Below are 26,732 nucleotides of genomic sequence, written 5' to 3' on the forward strand. Positions count from 1 at the left end.
AAGCCACGCCCCTGCCCACGCCCTGTCACACCCCTAGTCACGAATACCATAAAGATTTCATAAGAAAAATATGTTGTTTTATAATTCAAACCACACTGGTCCTTTCTATCCTGGTTCATTTTCCTTCATATTAACATTTCAAGAAATATATCAGTTTAAAGGATGGGAATAAAGTCAATCAAACACATTTTTAGTAGATTATATATATATACATACATACAAAGAGGGACAAAGTCTTGAAAGAGGGACAAATGAGGAGGAAAGAGAGACAGGGCTCCCAAAGAGAGTACCTCCAAAAGAGAGACAGTTGGGAGCTATGATTATATAAAGAGCAAGCAAGCAAGCATCAAATCTTCTCATCATATTATGCAAAACTAAGTATATGTGTATGGCTACCGTATGGAACATGAAAAAGAGTGATGCAATGCTATTGATTCTCCTTACCTTGTTTACGTAAATCCAAATACATGCACAATGTTACAGCAAGAACCTGTGGCAATATGGCATCCTCTTGTCTGTAAATGTAAATGCATCCAACTGCTTACCACCAGAATCCGCTTCTCTCTGCCTAGCAACGGATGTAGTTCAGCTGCGCATGCGTTCCAGAGACGCAGTACACATGCGACAACTTCCATTCCCTAGACAGGGTACACAAGGGCGTCCCCGTATGAACGCACAGCTACTGCTTGTAGCAGCCATTTTGTAGAAGGCCACGCATACGTAGTCTGCCACCAGTGAAATGCCTTCCGCAGTGAAGACAACCATTGCTGTGCAGCGCACGCCGACGCCCAGAGTCCCGGAAACGTTGTACAGTGACGTAGCGTAGTTACCATAGAGAATAAAGCGTGGCTGGTGAGTTATCCTCAAGGATGCCATGTGGGGCTGTAAATGTCAGAGCGGCTACCAGTGCGTGTCACGTCAGCATATTATACAGTAGTACTGATCTGAATGTATTACTTACATTCTGTGCACTCTATCCTCGTGTTTCATTCTGAGTGAAAACACGCTGAAAGAACAGAGGGGCTCACAATCTAAAGGCAGCCATACACTGGTCGATTGCCACCAGATCGACCAGCAGATAGATCCCTCTGTGATCTAATCTGATCACAGATAGACCTATTGGCTGCCTACACTGCAAACAGATTTTTAATCAATTTCACTATGAAATCCATTCACAATCTGTGGAGCTGCGAGCCGGTGCGAGTTCCCCGGTCTCCCCTGTCTCTTCTCCCTACCATATCAACTGTGGTATGCATGTGGTATGCAAGGGGAAGCCAATTAACTTAGTTGTTTTTTGTTACAAAATTGCAGTTTTTTTTTAATTAAAATTATAGAAACTAAAAATAACAGCAGCAATCACATACCACCAAAAGAAAGCTCTATTTGTGTGAAGAAAAGGAGATAAAATTAATTTGGGTGCTAAGTTGTATGAACAAGCAATAAACTGTTAAAGTTATGAAGTGCCAACTTGTCAAAAATGGCCTGGTCACTAAGGGGGTATTAACCTCTGGGGCTCAAGTGGTTAAACATTTGTGATCAATATTATGATTAATATTAAGAGTTAAAATCAATCAATTGAAAATCGAAGGGTAATTGAATAGTGTATGGCCAAATTTATCCTGACCTTGAATGATCATATTCCACATGCACACATTTTCACTGCACATCGACTACATGATTCAACTCCTCGTATATGGAGAGTGATATGGAGGCAGCCATATTTATTTTTGCTGGCTTATGGTTCTCTTGGCCCTGGTGGAAGGTCTGCTACCTGGTTTTCCATGACTTAAGTTTCCCTCCCAGGCCCTAGCTGAGGATTTACTGATAGGCCTTTACTAAATCTCTGCTAGTAGATGGCCCCTCAATGAGGCTCATCTGGCTCCTGCCTGAAGGTCATTGACTGTTGGTCCATGGCAGAAGCCCACATCCTGGCTAGGCATCTACTGGATAATGGGCTCTAGCTTAGATTGTTCTACTGAAGGTCTACTGGTTGCTGTTCCTTCCCTGGAACTGACCTCCTGAGCTCTGGCTGATGGTGCTTCTCTGGGAGTACATTTGAATTCGGCGCTGGTAGACTTGGGCGCAGGATCCAGCTGTTATATGGCTGCACAAGTCCGGGCCGAATTAATTACTATTCCCCCTCCAGGCCGCCATGGATAGTGGGGGAATGAAATAATTCGGCTTCCAGCGATCGCTGGAAGCCGAATTATTATGCTTTTTAAGCAACCTCGGCTCCGTCTCCTGAGGGCGCTGACATTACTCACTGAACGCCGCTACAGACTGAATCCCTTTATAGTCTATGGCGGCGCTGGCTGCGCCCAAATCTAGCAGCGCTGAAAAGCACTGCTCCGTTCTCTGGTGCTCTGCTCTGCTGACTAGGCCATGAAGCTCTACAGTTTGGACTTGGTTGACTGCAGTTGTGTACATAGTAGTGAAAAGTAGACTCTGTGTGCAGGGCTGTGGAATCGGTACAAAAATCCTCCAACTCCTCAGTTGATGATTTCTAGATTCCTCCTCCTCTAATTTGCATATTTTCACCAGGATGGATTTTCAGATCTGCAGATGAATGTCAGTTAAATCATGTGTGTATGATGATCTGCAGATCTCATAGACTATCATTGCAATTTGCAGGAATGGATTTTTGGCAGGAACAGATCTTTTGCAGATACTGATCTTTTGTGTCTGTACAGCATCTGTTTGTGCAGCATCTTGCAAAGATTTTTTTCTGATGTGGAGTGCAGCTCCATAGAATAGACTGTGTAGAGCATGGCTCTCATACTACATGAAGGGTGGTAAGATTGGTCTGTGATCTTTCAGTTTCCAAAGACTATAGTCTGATGTGTGTATGAGCCTATACTTTTACCTATGTCTGCCTGGATTTTGACTACTCTCTGCCTTCCGCCTGCACCGACCTCTGCCTGGATTTGGACTATTTTCTACCTGCCGCCTGAACCGACCTCTGCCTGGCTTTTGACTACTTTCTACTTGCCGCCGGCACCGACATCTGCCTGGATTTTGACTACTCTCTGCCTGTCTTATTTGTACAGTTTTACAATTTTTTAAGTTTGTTCAAAGATTTAATTAACTCAACTATTTTGTGTTCCAGTCTTTTATTTTTATGCAGAATGTCTACCTTTTATTCTGATATATTTTGGTGAATTATGACTTAAGAATTGGAGGCCTAAAATTCTTGAAAAAAAATGTACCGCTTTTGACTCATAATTCTAGACAAAAAAGCACCGCCAGGTAGGTTACGGCGCCACGTGCTAAAGTTTTTTTTAAGACCTTGTTTACGTGTACAGTATATTTTATACTTACCACATATAGTGGTTTGCAAACGTATTCAGCCCCCTTGAAGTTTTCCACATTTTGTCATATTACTGCCACAAACATGAATCAATTTTATTGGAATTCCACGTGAAAGACCAATACAAAGTGGTGTACACGTGAGAAGTGGAACGAAAATCATACATGATTCCAAACATTTTTTTTACAAATAATTAACTGCAAAGTGGGGTGTGTGTAATTATTCAGCCCCCTTTGGTCTGAGTGCAGTCAGTTGCCCAAAGACATTGCCTGATGAGTGCTAAAGGCTAAATAGAGTGCACCTGTGTGTAATCTAATGTCAGTACAAATACAGCTGCTCTGTGACGGCCTCAGAGGTTGTCTAAGAGAATATTGGGAGCAACAACACCAGGTAGTCCAAAGAACACACCAGACAGGTCAGGGATAAAGTTATTGAGAGATTTGAAGCAGGCTTAGGCTACAAAAAGATTTCCAAAGCCTTGAACATCCCACGGAGCACTGTTCAAGCGATCATTCAGAAATGGAAGGAGTATGGCACAACTGTAAACCTACCAAGACAAGGCCGTCCACCTAAACTCGCAGGCCGAACAAGGAGAGCACATCAGAAATGCAGGCCCATGGTGACTCTGGACGAGCTGCAGAGATCTACAGCTCAGGTGGGGGAATCTGTCCATAGGACAACTATTAGTCGTGCACTGCACAAAGTTGGCCTTTATGGAAGAGTGTCAAGAAGAAAGCCATTGTTAACATAAAAGCATAAGAAGTCCTGTTTGCAGTTTGCCACAAGCCATTTGGTGGACACAGCAAACATGTGGAAGAAGGTGCTCTGGTCAGATGAGACAAAAATTTAACTTTTGTGTCCAAAATGCAAAACGCTATGTGTGGTGGAAAACTAACACTGCACATCACTCTGAACACACCATCCCCACTGTCAAATATGGTGGTGGCAGCATCATGCTCTGGGGGTGCTTCTCTTCAGCAGGGACAGGGAAGCTGGTCAGAGTTAATGGGAAGATGGATGAAGCCAAATATAGGGCAAACTTGGAAGAAAACCTCTTGGAATCTGCAAAAGACTGGAGACTGGGGCGGAGGTTCACCTTCCAGCAGGACAACGACCCTAAACATAAAGCCAGGGCAACAATGGAATGGTTTAACCACTTAAGCCCTGAGTGTATTTTTACCTTATGGACCAGAGCAATTTTCACATTTCAGTGCTCCTCCCAATCATTTGCCAATAACATTACCACAACTTATCACAACAAAATGATCTGTATCTTGTTTTTTTTTGCCACTAATTAGGCTTTCTTTGGGTGGTACCTTTTGCTAAGAATTTTTTTTCTAAATGCATTTTAATGGGAATATTAAGAAAAAAAAAAGAAAAAAAATCATTATTTCTCAGTTTCAGCCATTACAGTTTTAAAATAATACATGCTTCCATAATTAAAATCCACGTATTTTATTTGCCCATTTGTCCTGGTTATTACACCATTTAAATTATTTTGCTATCACAATGTATGGCGCCAATATTTTATTTGGAAATAAAGGTGCAGGTTTTCAGTTTTGCGTCCATCACTATTTACAAGCCCATAATTTAAAAAAACCCAGTAATATACCCTCCTGACATACATATAAAAAACGTTCAGTCCCTAAGGTAAGTATTTATGTCGTTTTGTTTTTTTTACTTTATTTTATTATTATTTTTAAATGCAAAAGTTTTATTTGGGCATTTATGGGAGAGAGTGGGAGGTAAGGGGTTAATTTTAAATTATGTGTAGGTCTCTTTATTAAAGTAAATGATTGTAGGTGCAATTTTACTCTTTGGCCAAAAGATGTCCTCAGTTATTAGCTTCCTGCGCATGCTTTTAGTACACAAACAGGAACTAATGCGTGTAAGTGTAACTTACAGTGTTTACAAATGACTGCAGGCATCTAATTGATGCGCGATCATGGACACGGGGAAGTAGAAAAATGAATGGGAACTGCGTTCCCATTCATTGATCTCCAGGCTAACATGCAGCAGCAAGAACGAGTGCGTGAGCACATGAGAGCACGCACAGCGGCGATTGTAGCAGGGTTACGAATATCTACTCCCCTGAGGCTTAGATGAAGTTTTTAGGGGAGTAGATATACTGTACTGTAAACATTAAGTGGTTAAAACAAAACATATCCATGTGTTAGAATGGCCCAGTCAAAGTCCAGATCTAAATCCAATCGAGAATCTGTGGCAAGATCTGAAAACTGCTGTTCACAAACGCTGTCCATCTAATCTGACTGAGCTGTAGCTGTTTTGCAAAGAGGAATGGGCAAGGATTTCAGTCTCTAGATGTGCAAAACTGGTAGAGACATACCCTAAACGACTGGCAGCTGTAATTGCAGCAAAAGGTGGTTCTACAAAGTATTGACTCGGGGAGCTGAATAATTACGCACACCCCACTTTGCAGTTATTTTTTATTTTTTTTTAATTTGGAATCATGTATGATTTTCGTTCCACTTCTCACATGTACACCACTTTGTATTGGTCTTTCACGTGGAATTCCAGTACAATTGATTCATGTTTGTGGCAGTAATATGACAAAATGTGGAAAACTTCAAGGGGGCCGAATACTTTTGCAAACCACTGTATCAAGTCCTAATATTTGATAATTCTTTGTATGTATAAGAATGCTTCATATTTATGTTTTTTATTCACCTGTCACTGCAGGCCTACCAGAGTGGTATGGAAAGCAATAGACGAAGCTCTGCCTCCAGTCTGTAATAATGTGGAACACTGAAAAACATGTGCATGTTGTGCTCCATCTTTTTCTTTTGACTTCCTCCTGAAACTTGGCATTTAGAAGACAACTTGTATAAAGCAATATAAAAGGTACCTTTAACTAAAAAATGCAATTTGGTAATGCTGACATTTAGTGTTGATTAATGTATACCTGACCCCATTAATGCTACATTTTCAGACAGGAAAAGGAAGATTTTCTGTGATGTCCTACGTATCACCCTCCCACAGGACTAAGTCAGCCTCTTCCTGTCTGAAAATGTTACTTTAGCCGAAAGTCAGACTTTTCAAGGGGGGGGGGGGGGGGGGGCAGGATTAGACAACACACAGACAAAGGTATGTGGATTTAGCAGGAACATACAGGCTGCTGATTTTGTAGAAAGGCTTGTAAACAACATCCAGATGGCTCGCAGATCGCTTCAGAAAGCAAACTCAGCAATTTGATATAATTTAGGAATTGACCACGGATAAATTTAGAGAATGGATTAGTACAGTTTTGTTAGCTCACTTATTCCACCCAAGCCTTTCTCTAGAGTGCATATTACAAACTGACATAAATATTTACTACCGGCATTTAGCAATATCTATACATACAGTATGTCTATTTGAAACCCTGCAGCCAGAGCTTATGTATCCCTCAACCAGGGCTGGAAAATAGAAATCAGTGTGTGACTGCTGGGGTGGGAGGAATGGAGGGGCCCACTTTGGTGTCTCAGCCTTGGGTGCTGGAGGACCTTGTCCCAGCAATGCCCTCAACTCATAGCCAAACATGGAAAACTGCACCAGTAATGGGGGACTTTGGTTGCAAGGTTGTTTCTCTGTAAGGCAGACATGAATAGTTGCTAAATGCCTGAGAAATGACCAGTGAACTGAATCAGAGCCTCTGTAATGCGTTTCCTATAAACACTGTATGTTTCTACAGATTTTGTTCTTGCTCCTGCATATGATCATGTGTGCATTCCGCTGGACTCGCTCCCTTCAACTCACTTTAGCTGTTATTAAACCTGATGCTTTGGCTCATCCAATTATATCTGAGGTACGCACATTTATTGTCTGATTGCAATGAATTCTAAAAGCTAATATTATTTTCAAACTGTGCATTGTGAAATTCTGTATGATTATTTTATTAATTTATGGCAATTCCTGTGCACAGCTGGAATGTCTGGTCATATCTGGAGTGGCTATGCTGTCACTGGCTGCTGGAATGACTGACAGTAGATCTGAATTTCATTATCAGTATGTAGGGATGGGCAATGAAATAACTCCGAGCTGATGCAAGATTGTGCACATTTTGTAAGCATTTTATCTCATTGGCCATTCCTATCTGTGTGCTTCTTATAAAGCAGGGGTGTCAAACTCAAATACAAAGGGGGCCGAAATTGTACACTGGGACCTAGTCGCGGGCCAACCTCAATGTCTACTGGCCACCTTCCACCTTATAAAGTTCCCAGGTGTCTAATGACCCCCCCCCCCCCTTAACTGCTATACAGTTCCATTTTGTCTAGTAGTCCTCCCTCCCCTATTGAGTTCCCTGGTGTCTAGAGGCCTCCGCCCTCCCCTACACAGTTCCCTAGTGTTAGGTGCTTTTTACCTACCTCCCCCATATGGCTTCCCTGGTGTTCTCTAGGGCTTCACCTCCAATATAGCTTCTCTGGTGGTATAGAGTGGGCCAAACATAATGCAAAGTGGGGAAACCACTTGAGGGCCAAATTGAATGGCTCTGAGGGCCGGAGTTTGACATGTATGTTATAGAGGCATCAGAGAGTACCCTGTTACAGAGATACAGAAACAACAGTCTGCCCATGTGTAGCAGGCCTAAAGGAACCCAGAAATCCTTTAACTCCCAACCCTGTTCTCAAGTACCACCAACAGTGCATGTCTTGAGGAAATCCACAGAGGTAGTTAATCAGTTGTGCTGAGACACTAATTACCTCACCTGTGAATGTTTGTGGTTTTCTGCAAAACATGCACTGTCGGTGGGCTTTGAGGACAGAGTTGGGAAGCCCTGCTCCTACTCCATAAGCATTGCAAATGGTCTTAAGTTATTTTCAACTTTTATATGATTGAGAAGCAACACCCATACTGCGTTATTCGGGACAGTGTGTGAAATATGAAAATGATCTCTTTTAGACCAGGGCCCAATTAGAACAAAAAACACACACGCAACCTTCCAGGCTGCTCCTTCTGGCTCATTTGGGCTTTATAAGTGCAAGGTATGGATTTTTCGTGGGTAATGCTTGCAAAAGTAGTGTCACATTCTAGCCTGTTAATTGATGGAGAACCACTCACCAGGAGTTTGTGCAGTATAAAACAGTAGTTTCATGTTTGAGACCTTGCACATAGAAATACATATAATTTGTGGTGTGAAAGTCACTTCGCAATTTAAAATGAACCTGAAGTGACATGCAACATGAGATAAACATATTCACATATTATACTAGCCCTACTAAGTTTTTATCTATGCAAAATAGCTTTTCTGAACTTGTTGACCAAGTGGTGGAAGTCAGTTCTGTTTGTTTTCTGAAGAGCTTAAACAGCCAAGAAACAGTGAGAGGGTCATTACTTCTGCTTGTTTCACAGCTTAAAAGACAGAGTTGTATTTCTTAGCTGTACTACACACAGAATTCATTCTTTCATAAGTTTATTATCTCTTAATTTTTGCTTTAAAGGACACCTGAAGTGAGAGGGATATGTAATCTATCATATTTATTTCCTTGCCCTGCTGATCCTCGGCCTCTGATACTTTTAGCTATAGACCCACAACAAGCATGCAGATCAGATTTTTGACTGAAGTCTGACTGGATTAGCAGTATGGTTGTTTCAAGTGTGTGATTCAGACACTGCTACAGTCAGAAAGATAAACAGGGTGCCAGGCAACTGGTATTGTTTAAAAGGAAATAATATGGAAGCCTCCATATCCCTCTCACTTCGGTGTGCTTTAATATTTTGAAATACCTTGTTAGTTGGATTCAGTAGTTATTTTCTTTTATTTTGAAACAACAGTGCAAATTTGTTGGAGAGGCCAGATCTCTCTTCCCTCAACTCACATTAGGTAGTCAGAAAGCAGATGAGAGGAAGTACCGGTCAGTCTCTTCCTGTGAGAGGTCAGAGATTATTTCTTTGTGACAAGAACTTTCTTTATATTACTTTTTAGAGGTGTATGCTTTGGCAAATTAAGAGCAATTATTGCTTTTTATCGCTCTAACAGACGGTTCATGATAGGATACTGAATCATAATTTCCTCATTGTAAGAAGTAAGGAGCTTAAATGGCAAGTCTCCGATTCACAGAAATTCTACAGTGAGCACAAAGGTAAATATCTTTAAATAAATCTGTTCATGCTACTATTCTGTCATCATGTACTGAATGTTGTTGTGACGCAAACATTTCAGATACGTACCACACTTATTCGTATGTAGTAAATAGTGAGTTCTCAGCGGCAACATAATACTTTGCAATGTAAACCATGTGTGGTGTGTGGGAAATAAGAGCAAGTTCTTGTTTACTTGCATGCACAAAGAAAAACACTAGATGTGAACCAGGCCTTTGATATACATGTGCTGACAGATGTGATGCTTTTTGTGGGTGCTGAAAAAGGCAGAAACACATTCACAGTATAAATAAAATAGGACCCCAATGTGCTTGGTTTTATTGTATGACTCCATATTGAAGAGATTTACTTCTAGCCACCAGAACACAAGAGTAGGAAGCACTCAAATGACTAGAAAGTGTTGCTCAATGTGCCCAAACCCAGTCCTGGTACCACATTGCATCAAACTGTAAGCGTGCAGGGATGGCATTTAGCACCACTTGAGTAAATAAAAGCTCTTTTTTGCATCATATTACAGATACAAAAATGCAGTCACAGACTGCTGTTTTGGAGTATACACCCCTTTGTCAAGCGGTCAAATATTGACACAGTGAAACACACCACATACACAGTGAGAACACACCACATATATATAGAGCATTGTAAAACCCTGAGCCAATGACGACTCCTGGGATTTGAGACTGCTTATACATATGTGCATACAAATTTTTTTACACTCGCTGATTGTATAGGAAAGACCGAAACATTACAGGCAATGTATACAAAACCGGTGCCACCCCAGTACAAGGAAGTCGAGAGTATACGTTCCACTCTGAATAGACAGCTTGTGTCACGTGTAACACCTCACGTAACCAGCCAGTGGCCAATATGAAGGAATCCAAGAATGGCACTGGATGACAAATGAGCATAGACTGTCAAGCCTCCCTACGTCTGTAATACCATAGTTACATATTGCTATAACTCCTAGTCTCCTCAGCACTGTCACGCTATGGATCGTCCCTCAGTGGCCATCTAGAAGAAAAGGATCACTTACATTAGCACCTAAGTTACCGTATATACTCGAGTATAAGCCGAGTTTTTTAGACCTAAAAAGTGGTACCAAAGTGGGGGTCTCGGCTTATACTCGCGTCACTGTGTGCCCCCCACCAGAGCAGCATACATAGATGACGCCTGGGTTTCACACACATGTGCCCCCTGCCAGGACGGTATGTTTAATTACATTCCCCTTCCACTGGAGCGGTAATGTGTGCTAATGTGCTCCCTCGCCGGAGCGGTATTGTGTGATAATGTGCCCCCCCGCTGGATTGGTATTGTATGCTAATGTGCCCCCATACCCCCCCCCCCCCCCCGCCGGAGCGGTATTGTATGCTAATGTGCCCCCCCGCCGGAGCGGTATTGTATGCTAATGTGCCCCGCGCCCGGCCGGAGCGGTTTTGTGTGCTAATGTGGTCCCCGCTGGAGTGGTATTGCGTGTTTATGGGCCCCCCCGTCGGAGCGGTATTGTGTGCTAATGTGGTCCCCGCTGGAGTGGTATTGCATGTTTATGTGCCCCCCCCCCCCTCCCGCCGGAGCGGTATTGTAGTTACGTTACCCGGCAGTTATTCAGTGTGAGTGACGGAGCATTCAATCATCGGCTCCACCTCCAGGTTTCATCTTTAGCTTTTCCACCATCAGTCGCATCTCTATGACGCCCTTTAGTGGCGCCTGACATTGCGTGCCTACTGGAGGAAATGATAGAGATGAGAATCTGATGAGCTAAGATGAAACCTGGCGGTGGGAACTGGTGAGTGAATGCTCTGTCACACACACACATATGATGGGTATCGTAACTACAATACCGTGGTGGAGGGATGTAACTAGACATACAGCTCTGCAGCGGGGCACGTGCCAGGGGTAAAGGTGCAAAATTAGAATGAAGCCAGGTGTGTTTAAATGTGCACATGCCTGCAGATAATGTTGAGCATTTCATTTATTACTGTATATAGCTCTAAGGATTTTTGCATTACTTGCAGAAGTGATACAGTATGGAATAATACTGCTGCATAACCCAGCTTGCAAATGTCAGTGCTTTGCTGCTAATAATTTGCCTAAGCTTAAACTTTCTGCATGCACTTTTATTGCTTGATGTGATGGACTAATATTGAGTTATGGAACTGTTCATTTAATACCTGGTGTCAACTAAAGGCCCATACTAAAGACTAATTGACAGCCATTGGCATAGATATGTGCACTGTTGAAAAGTTGATGCAATTAAGGGGTTCCCAGTATCAAATGTGGTGTTTGTGGGGCTAAATGGGATGATCAGAGAGTCCTAGGAGGTCCTCACTCAGTGGCGGCGCTACACTGGGGCTTACCCAGGCTCAAGCCCCAGCTGACAAGTTGTCAGCCCCTGCAAAAGCCCCCCCCCCCCCCCCCGCAGGGTTGCCAAGCGTCCTTTTAAAATGTAAAATTTCCCCAGTGATCCTCAATGCTCACATGTGCAGCTTTCCTTTAGCAAGCCGCCGATCACCTGGGCGGCTGAGCCAGGAGTCCTCCTCTGTTCCTGCCTTACTTCCTCAGCTCCCTCCAATCAGTGACAGCCTTGGGTGTCTTTGCTGCCAATGAAAACGGAGAGGCAGCTGAGCCAGCCCACCCCCCACACGCCCATCAGTGTGCACTACTCATCGTCTCCAGCAGAAACACGGGCTGCAGCTGAGCCTGGACTCTGAGCAGCAGTCTGCGTGTGGGTGCAGACTGCAGAGACTTCTCCAGGGAGCCTGGGTCACCCTGTGTAATTCTCTCGTAAGCAGGCAGGCAGCCACTCTTTACATCCAGCCTTCTGCCCTTATCAGCCGTCGCTCGCCCCTCAGGCTCAGCTATTCACAGCGATGCTGCTGATGCTTGGACTGTCGGTCTGAACTGGAGAAAAATGTGGTGTTTTGAACTGCTGGTGAATGTGTGAAGGAAAGATCAGAAAGTCAGTCAGTCAGAACAGGGTGCGTGGGTCAACTAGGGAATGTGTGTGCAGCTGTAGCTTCCTCTTCTTCCTCGTTCTCCCACAGGCAGCAGGTAATCAGCATAATGTAACATGGGGCGAGAAACAGCAGACAGAGCAGTAGATGTGATTAGAGCAATGCACATTTTTTTGCAGAGCAGAATGCCCTGCTGCTGAACTAAAGTAAAAGTGCATGGCTCTGATCTCTGCTGTTTCTCCCCCAGCTGGAGCAGGCAGACAGCTCAGTTTCATTTCTACTTGCTGTAGAAACTGGAGTCTGCGTCGTGTAGCTGCTTGCAGTGCACCCTATTATTATTATTTAGTATTTTTGGGATACAAGCCTTTGAAGCTCCGCCCCCCATGAGCCCCATCTGCCAGCCATTGTGCCCCTTTTGAGCCCCCCCAAAAATCTGAAGCTGGAGCCGCCACTGTCCTCACTAGGTGCTGGTTTTCCTACCCTCGGCTTATACTCGCGTCAATCGTTTTTCTTAGGGTTTTGAGGCAAAAGTTGGGGGGTCGGCTTATCCTCGGGTCAGCTTATACTCGAGTATATACGGTACATTGTATAAGATAAAAATGTTAGTCACTAGCAACAACTAGAGGAAAGCAATACATTATTTGCACGTTAAGGCTGGGTTTACATATAAAAAGTGTACAGTTCCGTTCCAGTCTTGTCCTATCCGATCAGTTTCCATTAGCTTTCTATCAGTTTTACCGAACAGGAAACTGTACATATTGTATGTGTGAACCTAGCCACAGAACACTGATACAAAACGGATGGAAACTGGCTGGACAGGACAGGACTGGAATGGAACTGTATGCCTTTTATGTGTGAACCCAGCCTAAGGCACACTGTAGCATACAAGTGTGCTACGATACAGTTAAAGAGGAAATTCAGTGAACATTTTGTAATAAAAAGTGCTTAATTTTGACAATAATTATGTATAAATGATTTAGTCAGTGTTTGCTCTTTGTAAAATCTTTCCTCTCCCTGATTTACATTCAGACATTTATCATATGGTGACATTTTTACTTCTGGAAGGTGATGTCACTGGAAGGAGGTGCTGCTTGCTTTTTTGGCAGTTGGAAACGGCTGTTATTTCCCACAATGCAACAAGACTCCCACAGTGTGATGTCAGGACCTCAGTGCTGTGAGGTGCTGACATCACATTGTGGGAGGGGTTTCACCTCAAAATCAGCCATACAGCGCCCCCTGATGATCCGTTTGAGAAAAGGAATAGATTTCTCATGTGAAAGGGGGTATCAGCTACTGATTGGGATGAAGTTTAATTCTTGGTTACGGTTTCTCTTTAACCGCAAACAAAATAAAAAGCAAGAGTCAACAATATAAATGATCAATTCCTAGATGAAAAAACTCATATTCCCTATATAACTTTTAATTCATTAACCACTTAATGACAACCTGACATATAAAAACGTCCTGCTAGGGCCTCTTAACAGCTCCAGGACGTTTTTATAAGTCAGACAGTGCTGCTGCCGCTGTGCGCGTGCATGCTCCAGCGCAAGTGAAAATAGTGAAAAAAAAAACACCATTGAAAAAATACACCTTCATTTTCAAATAATATATTGTCACCATACTTTGTACTAGGGACATAATTAAAATCTTGTGATAACCAGAACAAATAGGCAGATAAAATGTGTGGGTTTTATGTACAGTAGCAGTGTTTATATTAAAACTATGGGGGATGAAATTGGAGAAATAGTGAATTTTTTCCTTGTTTCTCCCTTTAAAATGCATAGAAAATGAAGTAATTACTGAAAACAAATATCAACCCCAAAAAGCCCAATTGGTGGTGGAAAAAACAAGATATAGATCATTTCATTGTGATTAGTAGTGATTAAGCTATTGGCAAATGAAAGGGATGAGCACTGAAAGGTGAAAATCACTCTTGTCCGTTAGGGTAAAAACTGCTTTGGGGTGAAGTGGTTAAGTATCGATGGGAGAAATGTAAGTTTTACAAGAGTCTCATTCAATATCTCTGCTCATTTCCTGTCACAGTGAAAGCATTACAATTATGCTGTGTCCCCTTTAAATCATTTGCACCACTACTTAAAGGTGGACCTGAAGCAAGAGGTATATGAAGGCTGTCATATTTATTTCCCTTTAAACAATACCAGTTGTCTGGCAGTTCTGCTGATCTCTTTGACTGCAGTAGCGTCTGAATCACATATCTGAAATAAGAATGCAGCTAATCCTAGACGTACATGCAAAAAGGACGTCTGGAAAAAGGGTGCGGGATATAGAAAAAATGATACCTTTTTATCTAAAACAATATTTTGTATATTATAAACGAAAATCAAGTACTAAATATGTTGAATTAACAGTAATGAAATGGCAAATTACCGCCTATACCAAAAACCGATATTTACACTTGTATTAAGCATAGCGAAGCAATTGTAGATATTACAGGTATATTACTGCAACTATACCTAACTGTACTCTCACACAGAGCTCTCCCTATATTTATCCCTAACCCCTAGACCCTTCTTAGTGGTAATAAGCATAGTTTAATAAATTATATATATTACAAACATTGTGCTGGAACTATACCTAACCCTACTCTCAAACAGAACCCCTGTACCTATTCCTAACCCTAGACCCCCCTGGTGGTGCCTAACCCTAAAACAACCCCTGTGGTGCCTAACCCTAACCACCCACCTGGTGGTGAATAACCCTAACCACCCCCTGGTGGTGCCTAACCCTAACCACCCCCCTGGTGGTGCCAAACCCTAACCAACCCCACTGCACAACCACCCTTACGCACATAGAAACAATAATATATTTGATACCATAAAAAACTTCACTACAAATAACATGAATAGAATAATTTATGTATTTTTAATAGAATAAATAGCCTTACAATCACGTACACATTACACATTAAAAATATTATGAATAGTAAAAGTTATATATTTATAATAGAATAAATAGCCTTACAATCACGTACGCATTAAAATCTTAAAATAACGGTCATGATAAAAGCGATATATTAGAAAGATAATAAATCTGAAAACTATAATTTATGCATTATAATTCTGAAAACAAGGTTAATACCAAAAGCGATATATTTGTAATACATAGTTACATAGTTATTTGAGTTGTAAAAAGACATACGTCCAACCAGAAATACAATAAGCTTCAAAACGATATTTAAAGGGAACCAGAGACAAAGCACCCTCATGTATTTTACCATATATATCAGTGGGAACATTAGAGAAAACACCTACCTTGCTTTCTGTTTCATTCTTCACTGCACAGCTTGCTTCTAATCAGCCCTGATAAAATCCCCGACTGAGCATTCAGTCTGGCTTTGCTCAGGAATATTTATAAGTCCAACGTTGCTGTGACAGCGCTCCTCTTGCAGCCTAAAACTGAAGAAAAAACAACCGCACATAGTGCATTACTGCATTCTCAGTCAACAGATATCATCCATTTCACCCAACACGTGCACAGGTGATGATAATGTGCTCCACTCTTAGTGAGACCAAACCCCCACAATGTAGCAGCTCACCAGATGGATACCACCTCAGAGTCCAGGTGGGTCTAGCGCATAGCCTTCAGGCGGCTAACTATCAATCACAGCCTTCACGTTTGTTATTTCATATAGCCATATGACTTAGGAGCACTGGTCCTCCAATTGCCACTGCCAAACAGTTGCATGCTGGGGGTCTCTTTATCTATAATATTTTCCTCTTCCCTTTATTTTCCCCTCCTTCTAATGACATAAGACGGTGCACTTCTTAGTATAGGCATCAGTGGGACTGTCTGAAGACTGCCCGGGGATGTGCAGCTGAGCCCCGGCCACATCCAGCAGAGGAGAGCGGAGACTCCGAGGAGGAGAGCCAGATCCCTCTATACACACAGCAGCAGAGAGTGAGAGGCACAGTTTTCTTTTAATACAGGAATATTTATAGCTCAGTCTGTGTTCTCTCATGTCTTTTCAAGTCCAAGTCTGCTCCCTGCTGGCTCTGCTCAGGAATCATTATAGCTGAGTCATTATAGCAAAGCCAGCCTGAATGCTCAGTAGAGGATTTTATCAGGTCTGATAAGAAACAAGCTGTGCAGTGCAGAATGAAACAGAAAGCATGATAGGTGTTTTCTCTAATGTTCCCACTGATCTATATGGTAAAATACATGAGGGTGCTTCATCTCTGGTTCACTTTAACCACTTTACCCCCGCGCGTACGTATTTCTCCGCCCCTTTTTCCATCCTTTAAAAACCAGGGACGGAGAAACACGTACTTTCCGCGTTCCCGACGCTGCCCGCGCTCCCGCTCGTAAACACGCCGCCCGCCGCTAGTAAACACGCCGCCGCCCGCTCGCCCAGAGATCAATGAACGGGAAAATCCATTCCCGTTCGTTGATCTAAGCCCCGCAATGATTAGCTGCTCTCCTATGGGCAGCGCGATCATTGTGAGAAAAAAACTCACGTGTCCAGCCTCCTTCTACTTCCTCCAAGCTTCCGGAAGGAAGCTTGGAGGTCGCATTAAAACAAAAAGTTACTGTGGCCATCTTGTGGCCAAATAGTAAACTACACCCTACACATTTTTCACATACAAATAAATGACTTTTACACATAAAATTAACTCATTACCTCCCACACTCCCTATTTTTTTTTTTTGTAATTAAAAAAAAATTAAAAAATTTACAATTAAAAAAAATACATAAATAGTTACCTTAGGGACTGAACTTTTTAAATATTTATGTCAAGAGGGTATAACACTGTTACTTTATAAACTATGGGCTTGTAATTAGGGATGGACGCAAAACTGAAAAAAATGCACCTTTATTTCCAAATAAAATATTGGCGCCAAACATTGTGATAGGGACATAATTTAAATGGTTTTATAACCGGGACAAAAGGGCAAATACGTTTCATGGGTTTTAATTACAGTAGCATGCATTATTTAAAAACTATAATGGCCGAAAACTGAAAAATAATTATTTTTTTCCCCACATTTTTCCTATTTTCCCATTAAAACACATTTAGAAAAAAATAATTCTTGGCATAATGTCCCACCTAAAGAAAGCCTAATTGGTGGCGGAAAAAACAAGATATAGTTCATTTCATTGCGATAAGTAATGATAAAGTTATAGATGAATGAATGGAAGGAGCGCTGAAAGGTGAAAATTGCTCTGGTGCTCAGGGGGTAAAACCCCTCAGTGGTGAAGTGGTTAAGCATTATACCTATAAAAACAAATTTTAAAACAACAAAATAAGTGAAAACGAAAATTTACTTATTACACTCCTGAAAGCGTAATTTAAAAACGATAAAATAAGTTAAACCGAAAGTCAAAACGAATTTGTAAACAATATTTGTCATTAAGCATATTCTGTAAAGGAAAAGTTTTGTTATCACGATCCCTGCCACTTCTATTTGTCAGGCGCCCTAATTTCTTCTCTGGTGCCCAATAGCCGATATTTTGCATTACAGCCTATGGTGCTCCCTTTTTGTCCATTAGCCATATGCGCCCTTTTTTCCTGCTTCCCTAATCTAGGCAGATTTTTGTCAGAAACACCTGATCTGCATGCTTGTTCAAGATCTGTGGCGAAAAGTATCAGGCTAGGGTCACACTTGCCAAAAATCCTAGGTGTTTTCAGCAACATGAAAACGCCTGTGAAAATGCACATAGTGCTTCCCAATGCACAATCTCATTGCACTGAGAGAAATGTTTTTTTTCTTATCGCACAATTTTCCTCTTTGCCAACAGTCATCTGTTCTCAGCTGGCTAAGAATGCTACTTGTGGGAAAACGCAGCCATTTTCCTGCGGTGTCAAGTGTGAACCTACCTTCAGAGGCAGAGGATCAGCAGGACTGTCAGGCAACTGGTATTGTTTAATAGTTCAGGTTTACTTTAAGTGACAGTCACAGATTACAGTGAGAGAATACAGACATCAGTAGAAATCTGATAGAAATATTAACCACCCACATTTTAAGTGTAAAGCGTCATTGGATTAAAATTGTAAGAAACTAACAAATGTTATCATGTATTCAGGATAACCATTTATAATACAGTAGAATCCCATTATAGTAAACTCCAAGGGACCGAACAAAGTGGTTTACTATATCAGGAGTTTACTATGCAAGACATTGTCATACTCAAGTACCTAAAGTAAACCGTAGTACTGTATCTTAATTCATTAATTAATTGGGAGTCATTTTTTCTTTTCAATGCTCCAGCAAGGAAGCACAGACAATGTTTAACCATTTACTGACATTCTAACGTATTAAAACGTCATGCTTACCGCTATTAACAGCAACATGACGTTTTAATACGTCCCGCGTTCCCGCCGCTGCTACCGCCGTGTGTGCGCCGCTACCGCCGCCATTACCGTCGGGCTTCCGTGCTGGGTGATTGGGGAAGAGGACCGAACGGTCCTCTACCCAATCGCAGTGCCTGGAGTGAATGGACGTGACCGCGAACAGCGGCTACGTCCATTCACAATAACAGGAAATGTAACAATTAAATAAAGTGAAGAAAAAAAAAAAGTGAACATTTCCTATGAGTGTTCACTAGCGCCATCTTGTGGCCAAAAAGTATATTACACCTACAAAATACATTCATTTTCAAGTACATACAGATCTTAATAAAATTACACTTCTAACCCTCACCCCCCCCCGCCCCCCCCCCCCCAAAAAAAAAAAACACTTTAAAAAGAAAAATCAGCTAAAAAAAATAAATAAATAGTTGCATTAGGGACTCAGCTTTGTTAATTTATATTTTATGGGGGGAAATTAATTTTAATTTATTACATAGGGGCTTGTAATTATGGCCAGAATAAAAAAAAAACAGAACAGAAAAATAACACTTATATTTCAAAATAATATACTGTCGCCATACATTGTGGTAGGGACATAATTTAAACTGTTTAATAATCGGGACAACTGGGCAAATAAAACGTGTTTGTTTTATCCACAGGAGAATGTTTAATTTTAAAACTATAATGGTTGAAAACTGAGAAATAATGATTTTTCTTCTTTTTTTCTGTTTTTCTCATTAAAACGCATTTAGAATAAAAAAATTCTTAGCAAAATGTACTATCCACAGAAAGCCTAATTGGTGGCGAAAAAAACGAGGTATAGATCATTTTCTTGTTATAAGTAGTAATAAAGTTATTAGGGAATAAAAGGGAGGAGAACTGACAACTGAAAATTGCTCTGGTCCGTTAGGATAAAAACCCTTGGGGGTGAACTGGTTAAGCTTAACCAAAATGCACAGTGCTCAATAGGCAGGGATTTGCATTCAATAATCATGCAACAGCAAGCATGGGAAGCATAGGTCTCACCAGTTAATGCTGGTACAGTATTTATGTTGTACTTCTCTGTCCAAATTTCTGTGCGGCCTGGATGATATTGTAGCGTTGCAGCCATGCACAAGCAAGTCACTGATGACAGGCAATGCCCTTAGTAATCAGCAGCCGGTTACACAGGAAGCATAGGTTTCTCCGGCTGGTGCTATTGAGGTAATCCACAAGCACTGTGCAGATAGCAAGCAGACTACAGCCTGCCCACTGACCACGTCTCATGGGTCTCCGACTGATGTATGATGCATACACCCACCCACTTTGCACTATAGCTGGATACAAAATACTGCAGGGGCCTAAAAAAAAGTTTTCTATAACAGAAGTTCTATTATATCAGGGATTACTATACCAGGCATTACCCAAATGTTTACTATATTAGAGTTTACTATGACAAGAGTATACTGTATGTAGGTATATAATAAAGAAATATTTCTTTTTTTTGTTTTTGTTTAGGACGTTTCTTTTACCAAAGACTGGTGGAGTTTATGTCAAGGTAAACATGTATTCTCTTCATTAGGTTTATTAGTAATCTAATTTTTTGTTCAGCATTGATGTTGCATGTTGAACAGTTCTCTCTCCATCCAATATCTGATGTCTGTAGTAACTCTAGACAGGTAAACTGCTACTGTAAATTGAATGTTTTTCTGATTGAATGATTTATTACTTGCATTCACATTCTTTTCATAGCATTTAGTCAATAACAGCTTCTGTGCTTACAGATTGCTATATATATTGTGTAGTATAGCAAAATGCTGAACTCAAAGATGTATTTTTGTTTTCTCCTTTTGATCTAGCAAATAATTATTTGAAATGGGCAACTATTATGTATTGTTATTTAGAACTATAATTATACGGTTATTCTACTCAAAACTGTTATTGTTGTAATTACTCTGTACTTTTAATATTTTTTAATTGTTTTTTTTTTCTAATTTATAATTATTTTGTATAAAGTATTTTTTTTTATTTTTTTTTTTTATATAGAGAAGCAGGTGCTGTTGCTAGTAGTCAGTTTCCTTCTCACACAGCAGACTAGTGATGAAAGAGCATACCTGCAACAGTGCCTGTTTTCTCCTTGCCCATGTGATAGAACTGTACTCTCATGTGGAGTTTGTTAACCTTTGAATTCTATTGCAAAATCTTTAAGTGGAAGCTGATCAACTTCTGAATAGAAGGTGTGTCACTTCAATCTATAACCACGTGATCAATATGATTGCTCTGATCACTTAGAGAGCAGGGATTAGCTGCTCTTCTCTCAGCTTTAGAACCTACAGAAAGAGTAATGGTAGGTGTTAAGCCTTTGAGCAGCATAGAGGGTTGTGGGCAGCTGCGACAGGTGTACACGCTGCTTACTGATGGTGTTTTGGCTAAAATATTATAGATAGATATGGATGGTTTGTATGCAGTATCTGGTACTTAAGTGGTTGACAGTGAGTGCTTATTTTTTTCAATTAATGGCCAAACTTTATGGGCATGTATAGTTTTATGTGTGAAATCTATTTATCAAAAACACCTAGGCAAAATGTGAAACTATTTCATTTTTGCGGCTGCTTTGCAGTGGCCCCATGCGGGCATACATCCTAGCACATGAAGATGCCATTCAGCTGTGGAGGACGCTTATGGGACCAACAAAGGTGTTCAGAGCACGAATTGTTGCCCCTGAAAGTGTCCGTGGTGAATTAGGACTTACAGACACTCGGAACACCACACATGGATCAGGTGAGACCTTGCTAACTGACTTTTACCACAAAGACCAAATCAGTTACCGTATTTTTCGGACTATAAGACTCTCCGGACCATAGGACGCACCTAGGTTTAGAAGACAAAAACCAGGGAAAAAATACAAAAAAACTAAACCTGGTGGTCAGTGGTGCAGGGTTGTCTACTGGAGTTTTACACTACAATATTGTGTTGCAAACTTGAGCTGTACAGGGTAAGAATGAGTACACACTTTCAAGCAATATGTTACTAGGTAGATTGCAGTGTCTGCTACAATTCACAGATCCCCAGCTGACGCTTTGGTTGCAGGGCTGAGCAGACAGATTTTAACCCTCTGCTTTCTTAGCACTCCTCACAGCAATTAGGATAGAACATGACTCTCACAGGTCCAAGCAGGACCAGAACACAGATTCTATATATTTGCATTTTGTAGTTTGTTGTATATATTTGTAGCTTGTTGGATTTTATACTACAGCATTATAATACACAACAGTTCATACAACAAAAGATCCAGATTTTATCAGGCTATATGAGTGTCACTATACTCTTAATTAGTGTAGATCCAAACTTAATCAGCACAGGGCAAGACAAATGCACACTTTCAAGCAGTATGTTGCTGGCTGGATTGTAATGGCTGTTGCAATGCACAGATCTCTAGCTGGCACCCTAATTACCAGGCTGGTTAGACACTCTGATCTTCAAACAGATTATTGTACAGATAAATAAAATTTGATACCTAGCTTTCTGTTGGTGATTACACAGGAAATTGTAGAGAAGATAACGTTTCAGCCAAATAAGATTGGTGTTTGAAAGCTGCCTGTTCTGTGTGTGCACAGACTACTGTGATACCCTCATGTTGTGCTGTGCTGCTGTCACAAGTGTGAGAGAAAGTGTGGATTTGGAAAGATGGACAAGAGTGCAGGGGAAAGCAGACAGCAGCTTGTCTCTAAAACATTTGGCGTTTTACACACCAACTGAGGCAGAGGAATGTCAGAGTATCACAGCGTGACAGTGAGCCTGCAACATTAAGCCCAATCGACACGATACGATTCTTTATACGATTTGATTACGATTCTATTTACGATCCAATTAAATCCAACATGTCCGATTGGAATTCAATTCGATTTGCCATTGCAAAACAATGGCAAATCGAATTGAATCGAATCCCAATCGGACATGTCGGATTTAATCGGATCGTAAATAGAATCGTATCCTGTAGATGGGGCTTAAGACATACGGCATGAGACAGGACAGGAGATTGAGACCAAGAGAAAGGAACCTGAAAGGGAGCAGAGAGATAGCGGATGGTATGCAGTAGCAAACTAGTGGCTGTAGCTGCACTTAGCTTCATACCTGTGTTCAGTTATCCAGTAAGACAACGTCCAGCGTTTTGACGGGGGCAAAGACCTGGCCAGGAATGGATCCTCCTCACATCCTCCTTCCTCTTCTAACAGGATCTGATCGTGCTGAGGGCGGGAGCAGCGCTCTGTCATTGAGCCAATCACTGCACTCGCTCAGAAGCAGAGAGAGCAGTGATTGGCTGAATGATGGATCTCTGCACCCGCCCTCAGCACTATCGGGTCCTGTTAGAAGAGAAGGCAGCAGTGATTGGGTGGACTTGTTGCTGCTACAGCGTCTGATTGGCCACAGCTTTGGATGCAAGTACTGTTGAGCCAGAGCAGGGGAATCCATGAGTCTGCTGCTCATCGGGACTCCTGCCAATCAATCAAGGAGGACACAGGACAAGGCACAGGGGGATACATAGAGGGCGGAGGAGGACACATAAGTGACACAAGGGACAGAGACATGGGACACCTTCAGACAATAAGACGCAGGGCCCCCCCCCCCCATTTTGGGGGAGAAAAAGTGCATCTTATGGTCCGGAAAATACGGTATATGCCATGCCAATATTACTTATAATGCAGGTATAGCTTAGGAAAATTGCAAAATGGGGAATAGCCTGTTAGCAATCAAGTATGTATCTAAGATTCACAAGTATGAACATTTGTGCCATTTTTCATGTGTTTTCACCTCTTACCTAATCTATCATGAGCTTGCAGACCGGGTCTGAACTAAATAAATACTATTTGTTATGACTGACTTTTCCCTGCTTCAAATTTGGTCATGTCTGATATGACTATGTGTTGCAGAACAGGTTACAATGGTCAGGGACGTAACATCATTGGCCTGGGGCCCCCAGCAAAATTACCGTAGTGGCCATATGTTATTTTTAGCTAGTCCATGCTGCATATGGACCCCACCTCCTGCTCTCTTGTGCAGAATAAGCACAGGGAGCGCTGTTATTTACCTAGTCCACGCTGCATCTGGTCTTCTTTTCCTCCACGGAGCATTGCGCTCTATACTGCCACCATGAGGCTCCTGGTGACATGACATGCATCAAGAGCCATAGGATTTTAGCATGCCAGGAGGAGGAGGAGACCTGATACAGTGTGGACTGTAAATATAAGAGCGCTCCCTGCACTTTAATCTGCACAAGAGGGGAGGAGGAGGAGGCCCCTATAGCCTCTGCAGTCATGAGGGCTGTTGTTATGCCACTGTTAATGCTGTAAACCAAATAATAACATATTTCAAATAAATGAAGCAGTAGTGAAGCCCGTAATAGTACCTAACAGGTGGTAAAGCTGTATACTATGCAACCATGCTTCCCTCTTTTGTGCTGATCGACATATTAATATTTCATAATCGGCCAGTTGTCTGTTTATAATTGCTAAATAGTGTTTAAGTCCTTTGAAGGTGGAAAATATTTCAATCCACAGTAATGTGCCTGATACTGGAACAATGTGTTTAAATAACAAAAATAACATACTTGATGAAATCAATGTTTCTTTTAGATTTATTTCTGTTGCATCAGCTACAAACGCTGCTGTGCATCCAATGCAAACCCTGGCTCTCTCATCCCACTAACGCTGTAGCCAGCCCACTCCTCTGATGCCATGCACCCCCCCCCCCCCATCTTCTGATGGCTGCAGAGGGTGAGGTGGAAGTAATGGGTCAGTGCTCACATATGTGTTGTGCATGATGTTGTCAGTGCACAGGAGGTGGGAAACACATAGGAAGCAAGGGGAGAGATGGTGCAACTCCCCTCACAAGTAAGAAGGGGGTGGTGATTTAGGGACTATAATGCTGCTCAAATGCAGTTTTACTGATCCAGTAAACTCATTTCTGGGGTTTACCCGTCTATTTTAAGAAGCAACAGTCTGCAGCTGCAAAGCAAGAAAATGGGCTGCTTACCTCAAGATCCAGTGTTAAAGGACAACCGAGGTGACATAAGATGGACATGTGCATGTACAGTGCCAATCACACAAACAACTATGCTGTGTTCCTTTTTTTCTTTCTATTCCTGAAAAAGTTAAATCAGGTATGCAAGTAAAAGTTTCTGCCCGGGTCAGGACTAGATCGGACTACAGCATAATCCTCTCTGATAAGTAATCAGTTTTCCTGGCAGAAAATGGCTTCTGTAAGCAGGAGAAAAATAAAAAGGGTCAATAATTCATAGATTTGACCTCTGGCATACTTTACTGAAGGTGTCATTGAGTAGAGACAATGAAACAGGAAAAACTTAAAGCGGAATATAACCCTGCATTTCAACTTTGCTCTAAAACATTACAGCATATTATATGCAACCAGCATTTTATTTTTTACTAGACCAGCATTGGAAGGGTTACACACACAGCTTTAAAGTTCCTGGAGAGAACTGCTGCCGCATCCGAAGCTTACATAGATACATTTAAGCAAAACAAAATGTAACAACTGTGGAATGTGACTCACTCTCTCTAACTGTGCAGGAGCTGGAGGACAGCCAAAGAGTGTGTAACATTTCTCTCTTGCTACATTTTGTTTACTGAAATGTATCTATTTAAACTTCAGCAGTTCTCTCCGCGAACTTTAAAAGCTCTGTGTGTAACCCTTCCAATGCTGGTCTAGTAAAAAAAAAAATGCTGGTTGCATATAATATGCTGTAAATAATGTCTTAGAGCAAAGTTGAAATGCAGGGTTATATTCCGCTTTAAAGACTAGATTTAAATATAAAATAAAACTGTGGAATACCTAAAAAAAATAAAAAAGGCATTTTTAGGAGGAGGAGGATAGATACTATTGTTTATCTTATCAGTTTATTTTCACCTTGCATGTCCTTTAATGGGAAAAAACTAATTTTCAAGATTGGGGAACAAAGATGTTGATTAATTAGCTGTTTTGCAGTTCTTTATAAAAGGTCCCTGAAACATAATTTTGCTTCATGGAATTTAAATACAAATTTCCAAGTGCAATAAAACTACTACAAGTAAGAAAAATTCATGGCTTACATTTAAAATCACCACACCACATAATGGTGATCTGAACACAAACAAACTGTATCTGCATCGGTAAATTGAGACGAGAATGTGGTGTCATGGTTATATGTTGCCCACACCATTGTCAAAGAGTTGTCACAATAACATTTCAAAAGGAATGATTTTTGGTGTAGTAACTTTGTTGTATCCATAGTAATGGCCAAGAGTTATGGATTAGTTGAGTTGCGAAAGAAAGATATAGGTTTTTAATGTTTATTAAATCAACCTTATGCTGTTACCGCCACACTGGGTAAATATATTCATGCATGTTGTATATTTGTACTCAGGATCACTGTACACTGAAAATAGTTTTTTATGTGTAAATATTGACTTATTACACTTTAAAAGTAATTTCTTTTTAGATTCTGTAGCTTCAGCTTTCCGGGAAATCTCCTTTTTCTTCCCTGAGTTTGATGTGAATCGCTGGTATGAAGAAGAGGAGCCTCAGTACCGAGCTGGGCCTTTATGTTACGATGAGGAGAAACTAGAACACCGGCTTATACAAAAGTGATAGAATCACTAGAGCTGGCATCAGTAGAATGCACTATCAATTAGGTTTCACATTTGGTCTTTTGTTCAGATGCTTCCAATGAAACTGTAAATAGGACATCTAGTGGAGCAACTGAAAGAACAGATGCTTCCTAGTGAAGAATACTATAACTTATTTAATATTAGATTGTGCGCTCCTGTGAGGGCAAGTACTGTTTACAGTGGTCTGAAGTACTTTATCAAGCACTGTGTCATAAGGTGGTGCCATATAAATACTGAAAATAAATATGTGAAATAAAATGTTATAACTCTGTGAAGTCCTGGATCTCTCTCCTTCCATTTAACATAGTACTACAAATATATGTCTATGTAATTATTATTTGATCTTTGTATCCTACAGCCGGTGGCTTCCCTTCTGTAACCATGTGGAAGTGAGTTAATTGATAAATGAGCACTACATGACATTA

General features: G+C 41.2%; 2 protein-coding genes across 3 annotated transcripts in view; one reads left to right on the top strand and one right to left on the bottom strand.

Annotated features, from left to right (window-relative positions):
* The window catches only part of LOC137563445 (rab-like protein 2A), a 40,961-nt gene extending 40,184 nt beyond the window's left edge, over positions 1-777 (bottom strand). Inside the window, exon 1 of the mRNA XM_068275882.1 lies at positions 445-777. The gene's annotated coding sequence lies outside the window, so the exon portion shown is untranslated. The remainder of the gene's footprint in view (positions 1-444) is intronic.
* NME6 (NME/NM23 nucleoside diphosphate kinase 6) lies at positions 608-26,582 on the top strand. Of its 2 annotated transcripts, none has more exons than XM_068275883.1 (7): positions 608-852; positions 6,008-6,169; positions 6,999-7,112; positions 9,285-9,387; positions 20,162-20,201; positions 21,264-21,424; positions 26,139-26,582. In XM_068275883.1, exons 3-7 carry the CDS (start codon positions 7,020-7,022, stop codon positions 26,285-26,287), a joined length of 546 nt encoding a protein of 181 aa, XP_068131984.1. In that variant the 5' UTR covers positions 608-852; positions 6,008-6,169; positions 6,999-7,019; the 3' UTR covers positions 26,288-26,582. The 2 variants fall into 2 exon arrangements, with proteins under 2 accessions (XP_068131984.1, XP_068131985.1); XM_068275884.1 differs by having other exon boundaries at positions 851-906.
* Positions 26,583-26,732: the final 150 nt, after the last annotated feature.

The sequence above is a fragment of the Hyperolius riggenbachi genome, chromosome 3 (genome assembly GCF_040937935.1).
Source record: "Hyperolius riggenbachi isolate aHypRig1 chromosome 3, aHypRig1.pri, whole genome shotgun sequence".
Taxonomy (NCBI): domain Eukaryota; kingdom Metazoa; phylum Chordata; class Amphibia; order Anura; family Hyperoliidae; genus Hyperolius; species Hyperolius riggenbachi.

What these genes read in the sequence shown, in the direction of transcription:
- NME6 (XM_068275883.1), top strand. Translation starts at nt 7,020, where the DNA reads ATGATCATGTGTGCATTCCGCTGGACTCGCTCCCTTCAACTCACTTTA. An exon ending in CTGGTGGAGTTTATGTCAAG is followed by an intron (nt 20,202 to 21,263) that starts GTAAACATGTAT and finishes GCTGCTTTGCAG; the next exon opens with TGGCCCCATGCGGGCATACA. An exon ending in GAACACCACACATGGATCAG is followed by an intron (nt 21,425 to 26,138) that starts GTGAGACCTTGC and finishes ATTTCTTTTTAG; the next exon opens with ATTCTGTAGCTTCAGCTTTC.